General features: G+C 32.4%; 2 protein-coding genes and 1 long non-coding RNA gene across 4 annotated transcripts in view; 1 reads left to right on the forward strand and 2 right to left on the reverse strand.

The window, feature by feature from the left end:
* LOC140981794 (endoribonuclease Dicer homolog 3) overlaps nucleotides 1–6,233 on the forward strand; it is a 6,467-nt gene extending 234 nt beyond the window's left edge. Inside the window, exons 1-14 of one of the 2 annotated variants that reach the window (XM_073448259.1) lie at nucleotides 52–227; nucleotides 355–408; nucleotides 491–620; nucleotides 710–981; nucleotides 1,088–1,602; nucleotides 1,674–1,768; nucleotides 2,159–2,367; nucleotides 2,457–2,666; nucleotides 3,189–3,656; nucleotides 4,063–4,332; nucleotides 4,477–4,803; nucleotides 5,278–5,488; nucleotides 5,722–5,833; nucleotides 5,927–6,233. In XM_073448259.1, coding sequence (XP_073304360.1) covers nucleotides 524–620; nucleotides 710–981; nucleotides 1,088–1,602; nucleotides 1,674–1,768; nucleotides 2,159–2,367; nucleotides 2,457–2,666; nucleotides 3,189–3,656; nucleotides 4,063–4,332; nucleotides 4,477–4,803; nucleotides 5,278–5,488; nucleotides 5,722–5,833; nucleotides 5,927–6,119 — 2,979 coding nt within the window. In that variant the 5' untranslated portion in view covers nucleotides 52–227; nucleotides 355–408; nucleotides 491–523 and the 3' untranslated portion in view covers nucleotides 6,120–6,233. Of the gene's footprint in view, nucleotides 1–50; nucleotides 228–354; nucleotides 621–709; nucleotides 982–1,087; nucleotides 1,603–1,673; nucleotides 1,769–2,158; nucleotides 2,368–2,456; nucleotides 2,667–3,188; nucleotides 3,657–4,062; nucleotides 4,333–4,476; nucleotides 4,804–5,277; nucleotides 5,489–5,721; nucleotides 5,834–5,926 lie in introns of those variants that run through there. The other variant, XM_073448258.1, reaches the window with a different exon arrangement.
* Nucleotides 6,234–7,790: 1,557 nt separating this feature from the next.
* Nucleotides 7,791–9,351, reverse strand: LOC140981716 (uncharacterized). Its single transcript, XR_012176119.1, has 3 exons — nucleotides 8,915–9,351; nucleotides 8,695–8,761; nucleotides 7,791–8,008 (listed from the first exon to the last, which is right to left on the reverse strand). It is a non-coding gene; the product is annotated as an uncharacterized lncRNA (long non-coding RNA).
* A 5,000-nt stretch (nucleotides 9,352–14,351) lies between these two features.
* On the reverse strand, nucleotides 14,352–17,577 carry LOC140981234 (uncharacterized). The gene is made up of 8 exons (XM_073447564.1): nucleotides 17,443–17,577; nucleotides 16,961–17,202; nucleotides 16,700–16,828; nucleotides 16,411–16,533; nucleotides 15,982–16,110; nucleotides 15,336–15,553; nucleotides 14,907–15,060; nucleotides 14,352–14,793 (listed from the first exon to the last, which is right to left on the reverse strand). The coding sequence occupies exons 2-8, from the start codon at nucleotides 17,174–17,176 to the stop codon at nucleotides 14,596–14,598; spliced, it is 1,167 nt and encodes a 388-aa protein (XP_073303665.1). The 5' UTR covers nucleotides 17,177–17,202; nucleotides 17,443–17,577; the 3' UTR covers nucleotides 14,352–14,595.
* Between the last annotated feature and the right edge of the window lie 3,547 nt (nucleotides 17,578–21,124).

A 21,124-nucleotide genomic window follows, 5' to 3' on the forward strand; every position in this document is an offset into this window, starting at 1 on the left:
AGGAAACAACAAGCAAATCGATCATGTGTCCTACACTCCTACATTACCAGGAGTGAGATTTCTACGGCACATACAGGCATGAATAGGGATCCTGATGTTCGCATGATAGAAACTTCTATTATTAATGAAGAAGCTACGTATTCTGTAAATGTGACTGGGGCATCGGTGACTGCAGATTCTAGCATCAGTATTATAGAAGGATACTGCAAAAAACTCCCCAGAGACAAGTATGGAAGTTCTTCTTTTCCTTTTTTTAATCAAAATGGAGAATTTCTGATTTTATGCTTTTGTTTCATCATTGTGCCGCATTTATGACATAAATTGATTGGGTTAAACTTCATAAATCCTATGCAGATACTTCGTTCCAGAGCCAAAATTTGAGTTTTTGCAGGAGGGTAACTTGTACAGGTGTAAACTTGTTTTACCTCCCAATGCGGCCTTTCAAACTATGATTGGTCCTGAAGCTAGCAATTGCCATATGTCTAAACAGCTTGTTTGCTTGGATGCGTGTAAGAAGTTGCACATGATGGGAGATCTTAATGATCATCTTCTTCCTTATAGTGAAGATTCTCCGAAGACAGACTGCATGACTGATGTCAAAGTAATATCTTCAGGGGCAGGTATGGTTACTTGATTTCCTAAGTTTCTTTTAATTTTTTTATAGTATTTAATGCCTTTTGTGCCTGTTGCAAATTTGCAATGCTTCTAGGAACAACAAAGAGAAAGGAGTTACACGGTTCAGTTAGCGTACGCTTGTTGTCTGGAACTTTGGGAGTTAAACTTGATGATGCCACTTTTTATGCTTACAAAATGGACTTTTCTTGTAACATTACTGAAGAGAAATTTTCCAGTTTTGTGCTTCTATTGGAGACAAAGCTTGACGGTGATGTGGGAAACATTGAAGTGGAATTGTACTTGATCGCAAAATTTGTTAGATCTTCTGTGTCGTTTTCCGGTCTTACAAATTTGGATGCTAAACAGGTTTCTAAGTTAAATCTGACATAATTTCCATCTTTATCTATATGGTCATACCACTATTTGTTCTACTCTACCAATTCAATTTAGTAACAATATGTTTTTCCAACAGGTGGCAAAAGCAAAATGCTTTCAAGAACTGATATTTAATAGTTTATTTGGCAAACTGTTTGTTAAATCATCATCCGGACAGAGGAGGGTTTTGCTTAACAACGAGGAAACCTTATGGGATTTGTCTAATAATTATTTACTATTACCCCTGGACTCAGTGGATAAGGCTAGTCAGGAATGTGTGATAATTAACTGGACAGGGATTGATTCTTGTGTTTCAGCAGTAGAATTTTTGAAAAAAAATGATTGGTTAAATTTGCAGCAATCTGAAGCCATTGACAAAAGCTCGTCAGCTCATATGAGAGATTCGGTTGTTACTGAATTAGATGGCAATGTGATTCACTTGGCCAACAGATCTGCTTCTGTGGACAACCTTAAGGGGATGATAGTTGTTGCCATCCATACTGGAAGAATTTATTCTATTTTGGATGCAGTTGCTGATACGTCTGCTGAAAGCCCATTTGAGAGAGGCTCTGACACAAACTATTTATCTTTTGCTGATTATTATAAGAAAAAGTGGGTCTGTGGTGATTTGATATTTCTATTCCACACTTAGTTTCCCATTATTTACTCTTACTTTTGATCAGGTATAAAATTCTTCTAAAATATCCAGAGCAGCCTCTGTTACTTCTAAAGCAGAGCCACAATTCACACAATCTTCTTGTGAACTTTCGAAACGAAGGTTTGTGAAGTTTCTTGTCGCAACTTCGACTTTCTTGTTTATGGTATTTTGTAGGTTTCCTTGTATGTTTGAATTGACTCATTTGCTGTGTGGCTAGAACTTCATGAACTGAAAGATCCACTCTAACTCCTTTTCTGTAATTTTCCTGTTTAGTATGTTCTCGGATCACTACATTGCTCTTTTCCTCATTGTTTCCTTTATGACCTTAACCCTAGCTGATTAAACTTTGGAAATTTAAACCTGGACCCTATCTGCATTTTTCTATTGGTTGCTTAAGTTTCTTTGAGATCTGTGAATATACTTCAATCAACTATTCATACACCCTTTTGCAACTTCCGTTGTGGGAATTTTCTTAATTTTCATGTGCTTCTTGTAAACGTGAACCAAAAGGTGGTGGGAAAATTGTTGTGCAAAAGCCACAACAACCTGCACATATACCGCCAGAACTTCTCGTTGGAACTGACCTCAGAACAGATGTAATGAAGACATTCTACTTGTTACCTTCACTAATGCACCGAATGGGGTCTTTGATGTTGGCCAGCCAGCTTAGGGAAGAAATAGCACATCATACTGGGGAATTAAATATACCAAGCTCGGTGGTATGTGCCTGTATAGCTGCTATGATTGACTTTTATGCTATTTCCTTGGGTATTTAATGATTAAATCTAATAATTTCATTCATGATAAGATTTTGGAAGCTCTCACTACACTAAGATGTATAGAACGTTTCTCCATGGAGAGGTTGGAATTACTCGGAGACGCAGTTTTAAAGTATGCTGCAAGCTGCCACCTCTTTCTCAAGTATCCAAAGAAGCACGAAGGACAACTATCTTCTCATCGTTCCAGGATTGTTAGTAACTCAACACTTCATAAATTCGGAGTCGATCACAAGTTGCAGGTGGAACTTAATTTTCTTTGTCATATGCTGCTAGCTTTTGGGAACTATGAAAGTAAGATGAAAATATATTTTGGGAAGAAATTGAAGAAAAATGTGTATTTTATTATTCATGGAAATGAATACATTTCTCAGAAACATAGAAAAACATTGTCTAAGCTCATGAGAGGTGACCAAAAAATAGTTTTATGCTTTAATACGCTCTTCATGTTATATATTTTGAAATTAATATTCTAGGTATCATGTGGATGTTAGTCGGACATTGGGCATTAAATACCTAAAAATAATCTCTCAAGACCAATTCGATAAAGAGATAGAGGATTGTGCTGTAATGGTCTTGAACTTATGATCTGTTGGCTTTAATGTTATGTCGGAATCATTTTTCTAAAAGTTTGTGCTCATGGGAGGTGGCGAACAAGTTTTATGTTTTTACACTTTGGTTGTCGGTTCATTTATTTTTCTGTTTCTGTTATTTATTATAGGGATATATGAGAGATTGTGCACTGTTTCTATTATTTATTATAGGAATATATACGAGATTGTGCATTTGATCCACGTCAGTGGACCGCTCCAGGACAACGCTCAATATGGCCTTCTCCATGCAATCACTGTGTGGATACAAGGGAGGTTCCTTTGGATGACAAATTTTTCACGGAGGATGTAAAAATAATGGTTGGAAACACTTGTAATAGAGGTCATCGATGGATGGTTTCAAAGACCATATCCGACTGTGTTGAAGCTCTAATTGGAGCATATTATGTTGGTGGCGGGTTAACTGCTGCCCTTAGTTTGATGAAGTGGCTAGGCATAGAGACTGTACGCGAGCCTTCATTGATAGATGATGCCATTAAAGCTGCTTCTCTACATTCTTATGCTGCACATAGTGAAGCTATCAACATTCTAGAGTCGAAGATTGGCTATAAATTTAATGTCAAGGGATTGTTGCTAGAGGCCATAACTCATGCAACTAAAGGTGTTGACCATTGTTACCAGGTTCGAATCCAAAAAATATATATATATAATGTCTTGTGCTCTGATTATTATCATAGTTCTTTGCTTTGATATCAGTACTCACGTAAGAAAACATGTTAAAAGCCATATAATTCTTCTGAAACTTACCTAAGTGTTAAACTTGTGTTGATATAGCATAATGATAGAAACAACGGAATTTGAACAAGGTGATCTATACAAGTAGGGTCATCAAATTCAAGTTTCATTTTATTTTCGAGAATAAGAAACAACGAATTTAAATTTGACATTTTAATAAATTCAAACCCATCGTAATATCTCACATTTTCTGAAAAGATTTTGTGGAAAATAACACTACATTTCTTATAGAGAATTACATCACAACTAAATCTTCTAAAATCTATGTTTTCTGCCTATTTAACATATACAGCGGCTGGAATTTCTGGGCGACTCTGTATTGGACATACTTGTCACGAGGCACCTTTATGAGAATCATAAAGATATTGATCCAGGGGAGTTGACAGATTTACGTTCCGCATCTGTGAATAATAACAACTTTGCCTTTGCCGCTGTGAGACACAACCTTCATCCACACCTTCTGCATGGTTCAGAGTGTCTCGGAGATCAAATATCATCATTTGTCAAGTCTGTTTCTGGTATGGGCAGCATGACATTAACACCGGAAAACATAGCTCCTAAGGTGAGGTTTATTTAATGTAAAAGTTTTAATGACTAATGAATGCTGATTTCCAATCATCAGAACACGCTTTTACAATTTGATCTTTATCTAATCTATTTTCATTTGTTTTAATAATTTCTTCACTATTTTCATTTTCTGTCTTAGGTACTTGGCGACTTGTTTGAAAGTATAGTTGGGGCTGTTCTTATTGATTCTAAACTAGATTTGGATGAAGTTTGGAAGGTTGTTGAACCGCTTCTATCACCGATTGTGACTCCCGAAAAGCTCGAACTTCCTCCTTTCCGCGAGCTAATTGAGTTATGCGACTCTCTTGGTTACTTTGTCAAAGAAAATTATACTCCAAAAGGAGATGTCATACATGCAGAACTTAGTTTACAGCTTGAAGATGTGCTCTTGAATGGGCAAGGTTCTGGGCCCAACAGGAAAGCTGCAAGGGGAATGGCAGCTCTTCGTTTGTTGAAGAAATTAGAGGTTGTTTTCTGCTTGAATTTAGAAGAAATTTACTCTTCAAAATCCTATAATTTCTTTCCTAATTTTCACATTTTCCTACTCTACCAACTCTAGAATGCAGTAAGCAAAGAGCAGAGGTAATACAGTATCTGCAAGATGCATATTTTGTCTCTGTATGCTACATGTACCTCGACTTCTTTGGGCATCTCATGTTATTATCACCTTAAGTACCCCTATTTGGTAACTTATGGAGGGAAACAATTGATCCTACTGTTTTGTGTGACTTGTCTATGCAACACAATTATGAAATGTGGCACTTGGACGACTGCTCTACAGGATAACAGATTTGGGTTGTAACTTTGTTAACATTTATATCTTTTTATATGATGACAAACAATTGGTTCAACAGGAACTAAGTGCACGTAGTTAGTAACTGATAAAATATCAAAGGTTATCTGAGAGGTGCTTGATTTAGATGTTTTGATTTGATGGCAGGCCAGAGGAATTTCATTTTCCAAGCATAAAAATCACCAGCTGGATCAGGGCTCTGATGTTAAAGTCAGATCCTCGACATGCAGCGAAGGTTCTCATTCTGTAGCACGCAAAAAGCACAAGACAACTCAGTTGCAGCCAAATATTCCAAGTGATCAATTGAACGGGGAATCCACCGAAAAAGCCAGTTATTCTAAAGATTTTGACATTCCTGGTATTTGTCTTCAAAAAACCATATGAGAAAACAGTTAATTCATCAGTACTTGTATTTGAAATTTTTTGGCGCCTATATTTGAATAAATATACTTGTACGTCAAATCAAATTCCTGAGCTAATACATATAGGCATAGTTTCAATTTATATTCTCCATGCTATTGGGTGCTGAACATATAATATTTTCACATATCAAATACATCTCATATGTTGTGAGCCTTTCTTTTTCAACAGTGCTGCCACCAATTAACATGAAGAAAGGAGGCCCCCGGACCTCACTTTACGACCTCTGCAAGAAACTTCAATGGCCATTGCCTTCTTTTGACACCATGGAGCAAAAATCAAGGTTAGCATAAATAACCTTAGATGTTTGAAAAATATCTGATTTAGCGTCATTCGATATTAAACATTCATGAATAAAGTTAATCTTGGTTTACAGGACTCTCATTCAGTTTGGCAACATAAAAGGCTTCAATAGTTTTGAGTCAGAAATCAGTCTTGCTATACCAGATTTCGGCGTCATTAAACTCACAGGGGAAGCGAGGGCTGATAAGAAGAGTTCATTTGACTCAGCTGCACTTCTGATGATGTATGAACTGGAGAGACTGGGGAAGATTATTATTAGTGAATAGATATATGGAACAATATATGGTGTCACATTCTTTTAAATTGGTAACCTGATGACAGTGCAGATTTCGAATATATGATTTTTCTATAAATTTGTTGGGCAATATATTATATTAATTATAAAGCATTATATTTCTGCTAAAGAGTAAACTCTTTAATAACAAAGTATGTGTATGCAGATCTTACTTGCACTTCAACTTGAGAAAACGAATATTTGAATAAGAATAATAGTTTTTTAAAGGTATATTTTATAATTATTTTCTATTTATCGAGATAAACTTTAAGCTCCAAAATATACAGTTTTAAAATAATCTCTAGCTTAATTAAAAGTAAAGAAATACAATGTAGAAATTTTGAAAATCATTTTGTCAAATCTATTAATTTTTTTTAAATAATTTCTACTATAAACTTCAAAGTTTTAATAGTAAAAAAAAATCAATTACTAATAAATTTAAACGTAAATATTCTCTCTTTAGAAATAATTAAACAATTATCCTAAAAAATTAATCGATATTTTTGTGCAGTATATGTGCTTTATTCACCAAGATAGATGAAATGACAATTAATATTGATGACACTATTTTATATAAGATATCTTGTTGACACAACGAGTTGAGGCAAGCTTCTAATTAAAACATAAACAGGTTGACAGAAACATAGATAAAAAACATGGTAACTAATGAAGCGCGTGTATCATGTCGGAACTATCTCTAATACAAGGTTGTTCAGGAACACAAATCATTCAACCACCAAATAGCAGAAATTAAGCGTGTACGATTTTCAGAAATGGTCTTGAAGATTAGGCTGCATGGGCTGCAATCGAAAGGCGAAGGGCGGGGGTGGCATCTATCTGTGGCAGGCTTCATAGTTTACAACCCCAGCTTGATGATTCCCTGGCCATGGCTTTCCATAACATGATCACCACCGGTATCCATCGGATCCAGATGTAGCTGAGGCAGAAATTTAATTAATGTGTTTTAAGGGTGAAACTTATAATTTTACAAAATAAAATATTAATTAGCTTTAACTTTTTTGTTTGATGATTGAACTCATGGTACCGGTTTATCGATAAATATGTATATGGAACGAGCGTACCAACTTGAACTGTAGGTTCTGATTCTCTTCCTCTATCATCTCATTCTGCAACAATGTTCAGCCAACATGCATAGAAGTATTTAACAAGTTCATGCAATATATAATTGAAAATCACATGGATGTATGTATTTGGTCATACATGTTTCCTCATCATTTTCACAAGTTCCATCTGTAAAAAAGCCAAGTATTGCATGAGATTGTATGGTTATAAGATAGTAGATATATAATGATTTAGCAAGTCCCATCGAAAAGATTTTTGACAAGAATTATCAAAGGGTCTCGATCTGTTATTGATCCCGGAATCTGGCTTTTTTTTTTTAATGAAATATACCGTATTCAATAGTGAGTGGCCGGTTTACCCAGCATTTTCCCTTGCGAAAACACACAGTAAACCAGGAGAAAGAGGGGACCTGTTTGGTTTTGAGAGCTGATATCCCGTTTGTCAGAGCTTCTTCTAGGACCATTAGTTCTTTGTAATTCAAAGTAGTGATGTCATCTCCTTTCAAATTCCTAAAATTGGAGAAAACAAGAGATATAAGACAGAAAAATAATGCAAAAAGAGGGTTATCTTAGGGTATGACTTGGGAGAGAACCGGTAGGGGCGAATATAAAGGTCACAAGCAGATAGAAAGATTTTGGTTTGCCCCTGAAAGATAAGGTGTCGTTAAGGGGGTGTTGCACCAAGGAGGGACTAAAGACCCCCGATAGAAAAATAAGAAACGGTTCAGTTAGTAGACCTTAGCTCAATCTGCATGTTGTCATTCTCTTTCTTGATTCTGTTGATTTCATTGTCCAAATGCTGTTTTTTTTGTCAAAGTTATTGCGTGGAAATTCATCAAATCAATCGATCAAACCAAAGACATGTAATAAATGCGACGAAGATGTAATTTGTTTTTATAAGGTAAACTAGTTAGTCCTAATTTAAAGCCGTTTTTTAATTTTCTTTGCGCTAACAGGTCAAAAAAGGAGATCATCACAAACTCTTTGGTGCAAAAAGTATTTCCCATCTGGATCTATTTAAGTACATCAATTCAAGGTCTCTCGGATGAGCAAACAAACTGAAAAGATATATTATATTCATAGGTTTCTTTCATAAATTTTGCAAACAAAGGGAAGAAAGAGAGCCATTTCTTTACCAGATCTGTTCGTAGATGTAACATCACATGCAGTTTCTTCAGCATTCTTATCATGGTTAAAGTACTAAATCACTTGGGAATGAGGAAAAAAGGTGGAAGGGACAAGGGTTAGGCTTAGATCCAGGGATAGAAAACTAACTTCATACATAAGACTAAATATAGAACTATAAATCTTTGACAAAATTCTTCATTTGAATATTCTTAATTAAGTTCAGCAAAAACTCTTGTTTTTGTTTTCAACTAATTAAAGTTGGACCAAAAAATAAGTGCAAACTTGGAGAAATCTTGAATATCACTAGGGTCAAGTGATGAACTCACAATTACAGATAGATACACTCGGAATGAGTACCTCATGTGTAGCATCCCATAGCCTCTTCTTAGAAAGCTTGAGGTACTGCTCCAAAATGTCTGAAAACCTTCAGAAACAGATCAAGATATATATTACTAAAACATCAGCATCCAAAAATAAACCTAGTTATATTTACAAAGAATATTAACTGTTAAATGTAATTTATATGCATGGCAAGAAACAAAACTAAATCTTTTTTTTCTTTTTCAATAGTTCTTACTTGATGGAAGGGCTGCAAAACTCATGCATCTTTCCAGAAGTGGAGAAGATGATAACAGAAACTTGAGAATCACAGAGAACACTGATATCCTTAGCTTTCTTAATGATCTCATTTCTTCTTTTTGAGCAAGTGACCTATCTGTTGCTTGAGTTTTTAATTCTCTTTATCTCAATCTTTCCTCTACCCATTTCTTCAGCACCAACTTTTCAGCCTTTAATTTTGTTTGCAGAAAATCCTGGAAGGAAAAAAATGAGATCTTGAAATGGTGATGAGGGTAGGGAAGGAAGTGGGGAGGGGTAAACATGGTAATTCGTTGGCATTTTCGATTATAGGATTGAGACTTGAGAGACAAGGAACTTTCCAGAACCTGTGCGAAAATGGTTCTTTCATGGGTGAATGACTTAGCCAAGACAACTGTTAAAATACGTTGCTTTAAATCTTTTAGCCATTCTTTGTAGTAAAACCTTTAACCTTGGTTCCACCATGTTACCCTTTGGCCAATATACAATCCCATCCTCAAATCTCTCCCACAATACATTCTCAGTTCTCGTAATAATAAGATCGAAGAAGGAGATAATTCACTAAATACGTGAAAAAAATTCCAAAATGTATGCAATGTACATGAGAAAATAACTGAGCTTGTATATATTTTTATGAATTAAGCATTAATATCATATAATTAGGTTTCTTACTTCAGTTATTACCAAGTGTTTGAGGTTGGTGCATGCAAACCTGAGATTTGACTTTAATTCTGAGAGGATTGTGATTAGAGTGAATCCTTAACCATCAAATCAGACGTCAATATTGGACCATAGTCATTGAAAGAATGAGTTAAGAGTACTGGTGAAATTTGGATGCAAAAAACGATTGAATGGGACATCGAAGTGTTTTCACGTACACTTTCTTGAGTAAAAATACTGTAAAATGCTGGTAAAGGGAAGTGGTAAAAAATTTCTAATATTTATATTTGTGTGGCCTTTTAATTTTACTAGGTAAAGACACGTGCGACGCACGTGAAAATACATTTCCGTTATTAATATTTGTTGTTAAAGAAATGAGATCGGAAGAGATTAATTTACAGAAAATTATATATTAATGATTTTCATGTTATTTTAGTCAATAGAAAATGAGTAATACTACATGTACAATCACATTTGTACAATAATTCTTACAAAATAATTTTATATTAAATTTTTATATATTAATTTTTTTCTTGAGAAAGTTCTTGTATATATAAACTCATTCAAAAGATTATAAATTTACAAAATAAAACAAATCATATTCAATTTAATATTTTGTGAAAAATATATGTTCACTTCATCTATAGCAAATAAAAACCAAATAATTTTGACCTTTCTTATTATCAATCATTTTCTTATTATCAATCATAAGGAGAAATATTGAGTAATTCTAATGATAATTTTTGTGAAGATTTATTTATAATAATTTTAAAAATTTACCTTCAAACATATGTCATTTCAGATTGCATAAAGCTATAATTGATTTTCTTATATTCATTTTTTATAAAAAAAAATACATTTTATTCAATTGCAATATCATCAAATACGTAATTGTTATAGTTTCTGACCTTTACAAAGACGAAAAATATTTAAAATTAGTAAAACTATATGTATTCAATCATATATTGTTAAATTTTAAAAATAAACTAAGGCTTTGAAAAATATTTGTTGGATTTTTTTATAAAGAAATATGGATAGAATAAATACTCACGAAATATTTATAAGGTCATCTTTCTTCTATATCCGATAATGCTTCGTATCATTTTTGTGAAATGTAATTAACTGTCGAACATTCTTCATAACACCAACCCACATGATTTAATTATTTGACTTCATTATTTTAATTCAAAATTATAATACATAGTATTGGCCATTTATTTTACCATGTGCTACTTATTTATGAAAAATAAAAATATAATATAGATAATATATTCTAAATATTAAATTAAATTATTGCGTCAAATGTTTTCTTCCTTTATATTTTCAATTTTTATTGCTTTCACGATTTTTTTGTCATCAGCTTTTTCTTCTTTGTGGAAAAAAAAACAATATTCTCATCATCTTCATTAGCAAATCTTATGGTGCTGTCGACATCAATCATTTGCATTTTCATATCTGTATTTTTTGATTCTTTTGTTGGACGACTTCTTTTTTTATAATAATTTTTATGCTGAAAATCTTTCCGTGCAACAATTTAATTATCCTCAATATTCATTCTTGTGTTTTTATCGTCTTCTATCACTTATATTTCAATATTGTCACAATTGAGACAGTTGATGATCGTCTTTTTTCTTTTTAATTTTTTGTTGTTCGAAATCTACTGATATCTTTTCGCATTCAATGTTTTCGTTGTTGAAATTTTTTCTTATATTTGAATGTGTTCAATTATAAATTATTTAAATTGTTTTGTCTATTTTGAGAAGAAATGTATATTCTTCTCTATTTGATGCCACTACAGGTCTCACACAAATTAAGTTTTTTGTGGAAAATATTTTTCGTTTAACCTTCAAACAAATAAAAACAAAGAATTTTGTTATTTCATTCTTCTACAAATTATGTTTCTTTTTTGTAAAAAATCTTTTAACTTAATCTACAAGCAAATAAAACCAATGAATTTTGGTTATTTCATCTTCTAAACAACTGAAAAATATGATTTAATTAATATGATATTAATTTATCAAAAAGTGTTCAACTCTTAGTGATATAACAGATTTATGCAATATATTATTTAAATAAAAAATTCAAAATTACGACCAACATATTTTTTTTATATTTCATACTATATTATTGGAAGTATTAAATTTTTATATATTAATTTTTTTTCTTGAGAAACTTTTTGCATATATAAACTCATTCAAAAGATTATAGATTTACAAAATAAAACAAATCATATTCAATTTAATATTTTGTGAAAAATATATGTTTACTTCATCTATAAGCAAATAAAAACCAAATAATTTTGACATTTCTTATTATCAATCATAAGGAGAAATATTGAGTAATGCTAATGATAATTTTTGTAAAGATTTATTCATAATAATTTTAAAAATTTACCTTCAAACATATGTCATTTCAGATTACATAAAGTTATAATTGATTTTCTTATATCCATCTTTTATAAAAATATATTTTTGTCAATTGCAATATCATCAAATAAGTAATTGTTATAGTTTCTGACATTTACAAAGACGAAAAATATTTAAAATTAGTAAAACTATATGTATTCAATCATATATTGTTAAATTTTAAAAATAAACTAAGGCTTTGAAAAATATTTGTTGGATTTTTTTATAAAGAAATATGGATAGAATAAATACTCACGAAATATTTATAAGGTCATCTTTCTTCTATATCCGATAATGCTTCGTATCATTTTTGTGAAACGTAATTAACTGTCGAACCTTCTTCATAACACCAACACACATGATTTAATTATTTGGCTTCCTTATTTTAATTCGTCGTTTTAAATTAAATAATCTCAATTAATGTAAAATAAAAGATATTTAACATCATGTCCTTACACAAATTATGTGTTTTTCGTGGAAAAAATTCACTATATTTATAACCAAATAAAACAAAAGAATTTTGGTATTTCAATATTTTATAGTAAAATTGTTTTTGGAAAAAATTATTTTCACTTCATCAATAAATAAACAAATAAAACCAATGAATTTTTGTATTTCAATATTCTCAAATTAATATTTTGTGGAAAAAAATATGTTCAATTCATCTACAAGAAAATAAAAACCAAAGAATTTTGGAGTTTTAGTTTTCTTGGCAACTTGATCCTTACCTAACATACGTACATTGACAATTTTGACATCATCATAATAATTGATTTTACAAAAACATCATCACCAAATTAAAAATTTACATTCAAAGATATATATTTTAAGTTTACAAAAAACTGTAACTGTTTTGTCAATATATATCTCTTATAAAAATACTCCTTCGTTAATTGCAAGAATATGTCATAAAGTAATTGTTATAGTTTCTAGCCTTTAAAAAGAGGAAAAAATAGATAAAATTAATACAAATATATTTATGCAATCTTATATCGTTAAATTTTATTAATAAACCAAGGCTTTGAAAATTATTAGTCGACTTTTTTTTTATAAAGAAATATAGATAGATAAATACCCACGAAATATTTATTAGGATTATCTATATTTATATCTGATAATTCTTGTATCATTTTGTAAATGTAATTAAATTTCTAACCTTCTTCATGACACCAACCTTGGTAAAACAAAAAGAAAATTAGTTTAATTATTTGGCTTGATTAGTTTAATTATTCGTTTTAAAATAATTAATCTTAATTAACGTAAAATAAAATATATTTAATATCATGTCCTTATACAAATTAAGTTTTTTTTTGAAAAAAATATTATCATTTTATTTACAAGCAAATAAAACCAAAGAATTTTGGTATTTAATCTTCTACAAATTAACTTTTTTGTTGAAAAAAACTACAAATTAAGTTTTTTGTGAAAAAATTCTTTTCAAAACCAATATATTTTGGTATTTCAATCTTTTCAAATTAATATTTTTTGTGAAAAAAGTTTGTTCAATTCATCTACAAGAAAATAAAAATCAAATAATTTTAGAGTTTCAGCTTTCTTGGCAACTTGATCATTATCTAGCATAAATGTAGTTTGACAAATTTGTCTTCATCATTATAACTGCTTTTACAAAAATATCCTTACTAAATTTCAATTGTATGTACAAACTAAGGACAAACTTGACAATACACAATAGAAAAACTTTGACCTTGGTTCACACTTTTATAATATGTATAGATTATATTATTTAATAAATACTTAGCTTGTTTTAGAAATCATACCTTGAAAAATTAGTGCCGAAAAATTGACTGCCGTTGTTTACATTTTTCTATTTGGATGAGATATATAATGTGAAAAAGTATTTTTTATACTGTATACTGCACATTGGGTAAACCCCCGAACTAATGCATTAGCTTGCAAACCACGTTAGTTTGGTAAACCACATTAGATGTGACAAGCTAATTCGAAAAAGTGTAAGTAGGGAAAATCAAATATCCAACTTTTGGTCAAATCTTCACCTACTCAATCAACTCGGACACTCTCTCTGTGACTTCATTCACAAATTTTTCATAGACAAATGATCCGTCTAAAAGTATTTCACTTTTTTTATCTCAAAAAACCCTATGCGATTCTTTTATTAGTCTATAAAATTATTCTCTCTTTTGTTGCAACACTAAATACTATTTTTTTCAACCTAGACTTCATCCGATGAAAAAATTTTATATATGTTTTCGACTTTTGTGCAGATATTTCGATAACACATAAATTTTTTATAATTGCAATCATGGTTTGAATACAAAGTTTATTCTACAGTTGTCTTTGGAACATTGAGTAAAGTACTCGGAAAAACAAATAATACGGTGCATATAGTTGATTCTTATTACAAATTAACAATGTCATGAAAATATAGTTGCAGCTTCTGTAGTATACTATTGTCTCTGTTTACATGAGGTCCATTGTAATTACAAAACCAGAACCTTGAAATCTGCTCAACGAAATCTAAAGCCAATTCCTTTAGCACTTTTGAACTGTGAAAAGGCTCATCTGATGATCTGAGAACTGGTGTTACACCTATGGTGAAATTTCAACTACAATGGTGTTATGCTCTGATCAACAACTCGTAAACATTACTAAAGTTATCACCGGATACGTGTTTCAACATTTCAAATCTGTTTCGGTTGCCAAGAAAATCAATCCTTTTGAACTCAAGGGAACCAGAGTAAGCAGACCGTAGCCTGTCAGCATGTCTAGAGTCGGTGTGGATGGCAAGTTCGATTTCCTCATCAGACATATCCTCCTGAGAATGATGGAAATTATCCATTTATATCGTTGAACTTTGACCGCATGAGAGGGAAAAAGGACGATTTTTAGACTCTTTGACACATGAAATAGTTCTGTATATATAACTACCTGGTAAAATGAATGGATATGATCCAAGATCTGCAAACATGTGAAGCCAGCACTGCTGAAGAATGTTCTTGACCGAGGGCCCAACTCGGAAAATCGATCAACTGGAAACATTACAGTGAGGAAATGGCTTTTGAAAACTAACTCAAACTTCTCGCTGCAATTTAAACCACAAATGCAGAAATGGTATAATAGAAGAATCAGCATATATTTTTTGTAAGAATAGCACAAAAATGGATCTAAATCAAAGTGAGGTCCGCCCCCAAAAGAAAAATAATTTTAAATAGTGGATCCGGATATTTTCATGATGCTATGAATTTCCATCCGATCAGGCAAGAAAGCATAAGAAAGTCAAGGAACATTCAACAGCTTCAACATCTAGGAAAAAATGATGCAGGTATGGATGAAAAGAGAATCTAGAGTACGTACAACCTTTCTGTGAGCATTCGGGATAAGTTCACTAATGAAGTCTGAGATTCCTTTCCGTCCTCCTTTGCGTCAAAGAAAAAGGATCCTTGATCAGCAATGCTGTTGTCAAACCTGGAAGAGTCCGTATATTTAGAAGCTGTCGAGGTTGGCTCGGATATTGACCAGGTTATGGAATCTAAAAGCCTGCTGGGGGTTATCGGCCCTAGTGGATCTTGACATGTCTGGAAACATAACCAAATTACATATGCAGATATTATATCACGAGATGGACCAATATAAAACATAACATGGAAGTCATGCTTTACTTTTAAAGTATAACCCCATGTTGATGCATGCTTGGTTACCCTTTTACATGTCATGTCATATCTAAAACTGGCAATTGATAAAATGCGCATCTTTTCAAACTGGGTAATGAAAATTTCAAAGATATCATCAGGAAAAAAAAAACTTTCATAGAAGACTAAAACAAAGTGTTTAGGCACCCTAAACAAATACAAATGAAATAAATGACTAATGGCAGTAGCAACACCTGCGGTTTCCTCAAAAAATGTATGCATGCCATGAATGGGATGCATTTATGTTATTCCAAGTCACGAACAAGAGGTAAAGAACAAATTACTAAAATCAAGCCTAAAATGAACAAACTGACCTTCATTTTCTGATTCCGGCGCTTTCTGACCCCATCTTTAGCCAGGTTCACTTTCATTTGCTTTTCTTCACGGGTAGGTTTAATCATGGGACTAGGAACATTTCTGGGGTTAGCTACCCTCTTAACTTCCTGGAAATAATTCTAAGTTGAGGGCTCCAACTTAGCTGAATAAGTACTTTCCAGAGAACTTTGAGTTTCTTGAAGTAAATTACACAGAAAAAATGCCAAGGATATACTGAGTCAGTCATTTACATTTAATTTATTTTTGATGAAACAATATCCCGAATAATATCGATCAAGTACTCATTGTGAGGATATCTAAACTAAACTAATGGAAGCAATGTAACCTTTCAGATCATCGAAGTATTTCAGGAAAATCCCAACTGTCTCCAATAATAGTAAGAAAATAAGTATTGAAAAGGTGTCTACCTCCTTTGAAACACCACCATGGAAAGCCTTGAGCATAACTTCCAAATACTGAGCCAAATCGGATGATAAGTGAACAAGCCTCTGCTGACATTTTTCTTTTGCAGACTTCAGAATCCATTGTGGCTTGGGTTTAGCAAAGAAGATGGTAATGATTTGGAGAAAGAAAACTTAAAAAATAAAAAATAAATGCCAGAAACAGAGATAGAGAGAGATCAACCACGAGCAGTATTTAAGTAATAGCAATGAGTTTGGAGCTGAAATAGTCACATAAATGGCTAGGAGCACTTACTGTAACAAGATAACTCAAATGCCCCAGATATTTTGCAACTGAAGGCCCTCCACATATGACAAGACTTGCATTGTAGCCAACAAACCATTGGCTCAGTGTAGCACCTTCTACAGATAGAGCTTCAGCGACCTAGGAGCAGATGTATAAGAAAAATTTGTCTTCCAAACTCTTGAACATTAAGACCACTTCAATTCAGTAAACAGGAGACTCAAGGAGACAATCAAATATAAACCGAGACTCAGAAAAAAAATCCAAACCCACCCTCTGATGAAGTTCAGCTGGGACATCTACGTCGATATAAAAGGATCGGCCAGAACAAAATGAAAGACTTTTAGTTTCCCGTTCTGGAAATCTTAATAGTGGACCTTCAACCTTGTCAAGTTGAGTGGAATGATTTACCAAACCTGCTGGGAGACAACCATTCTCAGCAATCAAATTCTTATCAACTCGCGTCTGGTAATCATTTTGTGCACCCATTCTGTAGAGTGATTCATCCAACCTAACTGAAATCAACACATTACACTCTGTTACTCAAAACAAGAACGTGCTGTAAGTTTTTTCTAGGATTTAACTTATGTAACAGGTCTGCCAAGGTTTCATTGGGCCACTTTTAACACCTTACAAGTGACAAAGATCACAGAACCTAATTCAGAGTTTGAAATCATTTGGAAGCAATAAAATTAGGTCAAGAAACTCCTAAAACTCTGCAAGAAAAAGACAGAAAAAAACACCATAATTATTACCATTAGTCTTGACGCTATCCACAAACCATTTGATTGAAACCAGGAACAGACCATTTGCTGGTCCATGTCTGAGAGCATGCTCAAATTTATGCCCACAAAAACTGTATAAATCATTAAGGGGCAACGAGAGGGAGCTTAGATATCAATCTGCCACTACTAAGCAATAATACTCTGCAGAAAATACATTTCGAGTAAGTCTTATTTCTTTTTTTTTAAAAAAAAAAAATAGACTAGATTCGGGCATCCGTCCGTAACGAAACTAAGCAAGGTCGTAACCAATGAAATCTTCGGAAAAGAAAGGATATTTGAACCACCAAATGTGTGCACCGAGCATGGAGATGAGGACTATATTGACCTCCCAATCTCTCGGTTGCTTCCTTGACCTGTTTCCTTGTTTCTACAACCCATAGGGGCGAACTCAAATATCACAGAAATTCCACATAAGCAAACTCAAAACATATACAAGTGAACTCGTGTAAATGAAATCCTTTCAGTAAAATCTTTTTGGCATGAAAACATAAATCGCTCAATAATGTTCAACATAAATTAAGATTCGAGCCTCACAAAGTTAAGGTTTCAATTTCATTGATATCAAACACATTGTGAATATCGACTGAGCTACGATGAATCAATATATCAAATGGAATTGTAGAATTGTTAAATTGCCCCGTAGTAACGCGAACATCATTTTATTCTACCCATCTTTTATACAAGATCATCGACTCTCAATAAACGTTATAATCAATAATCAAATACAATATACATTTGATGTGAATATGAACAACCAGCAGAGATCGAATTTATACCTTTAGAGAGCCCCGTAACACAAATGACAAGACCAGATAATGGTCCGTGTGATTTCGCTGGATATTTAGAAATTACAGAGACAGTTGAACCTGGAGACATGGGCTCCGATGAAAAAGACTGCATGCCCCTGAATGAAGAAGAAAATTCCACAAATAACCTTGAACATCCCTTGTCTTTCACCACTTCCGCCCTTCCTCCCCCGCCAACACCACCGCCCACTTTTTCAGTCATTCATAAACTCATAATTGGAAAACAGAGTGCTTTGGAAGGGAAAGAAACTGGGATTTTTTTAATAATTCATATACGGATATAATACAGTGCTCTCTCTCATTTCAACATGCCTAAAAACCTATTACACTACCATAAATAGTGGGTCAATGGAAGCAGAGAGAACACGTAGTCTTGAAGAATTACAAAAATCCAAGCTTTATCACAAAGTAAGAAAAAAAGGCGAGAATGAACGAAATAAAAGCACTAGTGTCTTCAAGTTTCGGCAAAAATCTTGAAAGTTGGCGGGCCAATGTGAAGCGTGAGCAAGCCTGAATAAAATTCCAAGCGAGAACTTTTATGAATTGTCGTTTGTATTCTCTGATTTTTCGCAATTTTGCTTTTCGTTGGGTTTCAAGAAAGTGGGTATTGGTGTGATTCATTAAAGTCCCTCTTTTCATTTTCCTTTTTCTTTCCAAATTTGCAGAGCAAAAGATCAATCGCCATAGCCGGTTGCTTGGCGTTTTCTCGTTGCTTTGGAACCGTTTTCCTAAACGGCCGTTTTGCAAAAACTTTATCACGAATAGTATCTTGTGAGACAGATTTTTTATTTGGATCATCCATGAAAAAATATTACTTTTTATACTAAAAGTATTATTTTTTATTGTGAATATCGGTATGGTTGACCCGTCTCATAGATAGAGATTCGTAAGACCGTTTCACAATAGACATATTCATGCCATTTCCAACACAATGAAGTTAAATGTTTGCCCTTCCGTATTATTACAATTGCTTATGTAAAAGGACATTCTTTAGTCCAAAACTATGAAAATACAATATTTTTCAAATCTTTAGACATCAACGAATATTTATATAATTCAAACTTACATTTCTTGAATTTTGTAAAAAATATTATTATTACATTTCTTGAATTTTGTAAAAAAAAAAAAAAATAATAATAATAATAATAATAATAATAACTTATGCATGAAAAATTATATCTTGGTCATTTTTCTTTAGATCTTGCAAAATATTTGGTAATTTGGAAGGGAATTTCAATTACAATTTTAAATGGATATTAGATTTTGGAATGCAATGCAACATCCGAGTTTATTCAATAATATTTTAGCTATTATTGGAGAATAACCATATGAAAAAAATGGTAAATCATAAAAATATTAAGTCCATTGGAGTCCAATATTACATCGTCGAAGTTTATTCAATAAATTTTTTTACTGTTGGAGTGCTGGTGCCTCCAAAAATGGGTGTCCTTCGCTTTTGTCCCGGACGTTTCCAAAAGTCGGCGCCCCTGCGCTCCAGTTTCTGTCAGACACACGTCTGGAGTGCGGGTGCGCTGTATGGTTTGTCCGAAGGCCTTAATCTTAGTTTCGAATTTTCGAAATTTTTTAAAAATAAAAACTGGATGAAAATTCGAAATTATCATATTTAATTCATGGGAAAAAAAATTTATTTTCCGAATCCAAATTGCAAACGATATTTATCAGCTTCAAATAAAAATATCAATGATTTAACACTCTGATATTACTTGTTACAAAATAATCATATGAAAAATCCAGAATTCATAATGTTAAATTATAGGCAAAAACTTGTGTGAGACGGTCTCACGGGTCGTATTTGTGAGACGGATCTCTTATTTGGGTCATCCATGAAAAAGTATTACTTTTTATGCTAAGAGTATTACTTTTTGTTGTGCATATAGATAGGGTTGACCCGTCTCACAGATTAGGATCCGTGAGACGGTCTCACATGAGACCCACTCTAAATTATAAAAAAATAAATAAACGAGGAATTATAGCGAAAACGTACCTAGGGGTGTAAAAAATAATAAATTTTCGGTATATCGAGGTTACCGCACAAAAAATACCGAATTTACTGAAATTTTCGGTACGGTAACCATATGAAATTTAAAAATTTTCGGTATATACCGGAATACAGAAATTATATATAAATTAAAAATATATATATTATTTTTAAATAATAAAATTAAAAAAATTTTAAAAAAATATAAAGTATTTTTCGATATATAACGGTATATACCGATACTGTGCCAAAATCTCGGATAAACCACAACATTTTGATATAATCGATATGTTAGTTATACGTACAAAAAATTTCGGTATAATTTTTTATATGATATATGTTATGCATTTTTCGGTATGATTTGATACGATATATCACTCTCAATAATACATGAAATAGTAATATTTAAACTTTTAAAATGAGTAGTTGATATTTCAGATCTACATGTTCATTATTTGGAATAGAAAACGACTATTTTTCAGTGTAATATTGTCAATGGTTTGCATCATATTAAATTAATTGGCTATTTAATGTTTGGTCACGACATCACTTAGATAATTGTTAAGTTATAAATTGCGACGTGAGACCGACGACTAGACAAACCATTTGTCACTCTCATTATTCATTGTACTTAATTGCGCATCTTAATATTTTATAGCAAACATAAAAGAAACTTTGATTAATCCCACTATTCAAAATCTAGGATTCAACTCTGAAGGAATAGGTTCTGGCATTGAACCGATGCAAGTGTCACTAATGGTGGGGAATGGTTAGCTTACACCCAAAATTATTTAGTCGGCCTACTATAACCGTGAGAATGTGCGTTTATTGACGTATTTGAAATGAG

This window comes from Primulina huaijiensis, chromosome 7 (genome assembly GCF_012295235.1).
Source record: "Primulina huaijiensis isolate GDHJ02 chromosome 7, ASM1229523v2, whole genome shotgun sequence".
Lineage (NCBI taxonomy): Eukaryota > Viridiplantae > Streptophyta > Magnoliopsida > Lamiales > Gesneriaceae > Primulina > Primulina huaijiensis.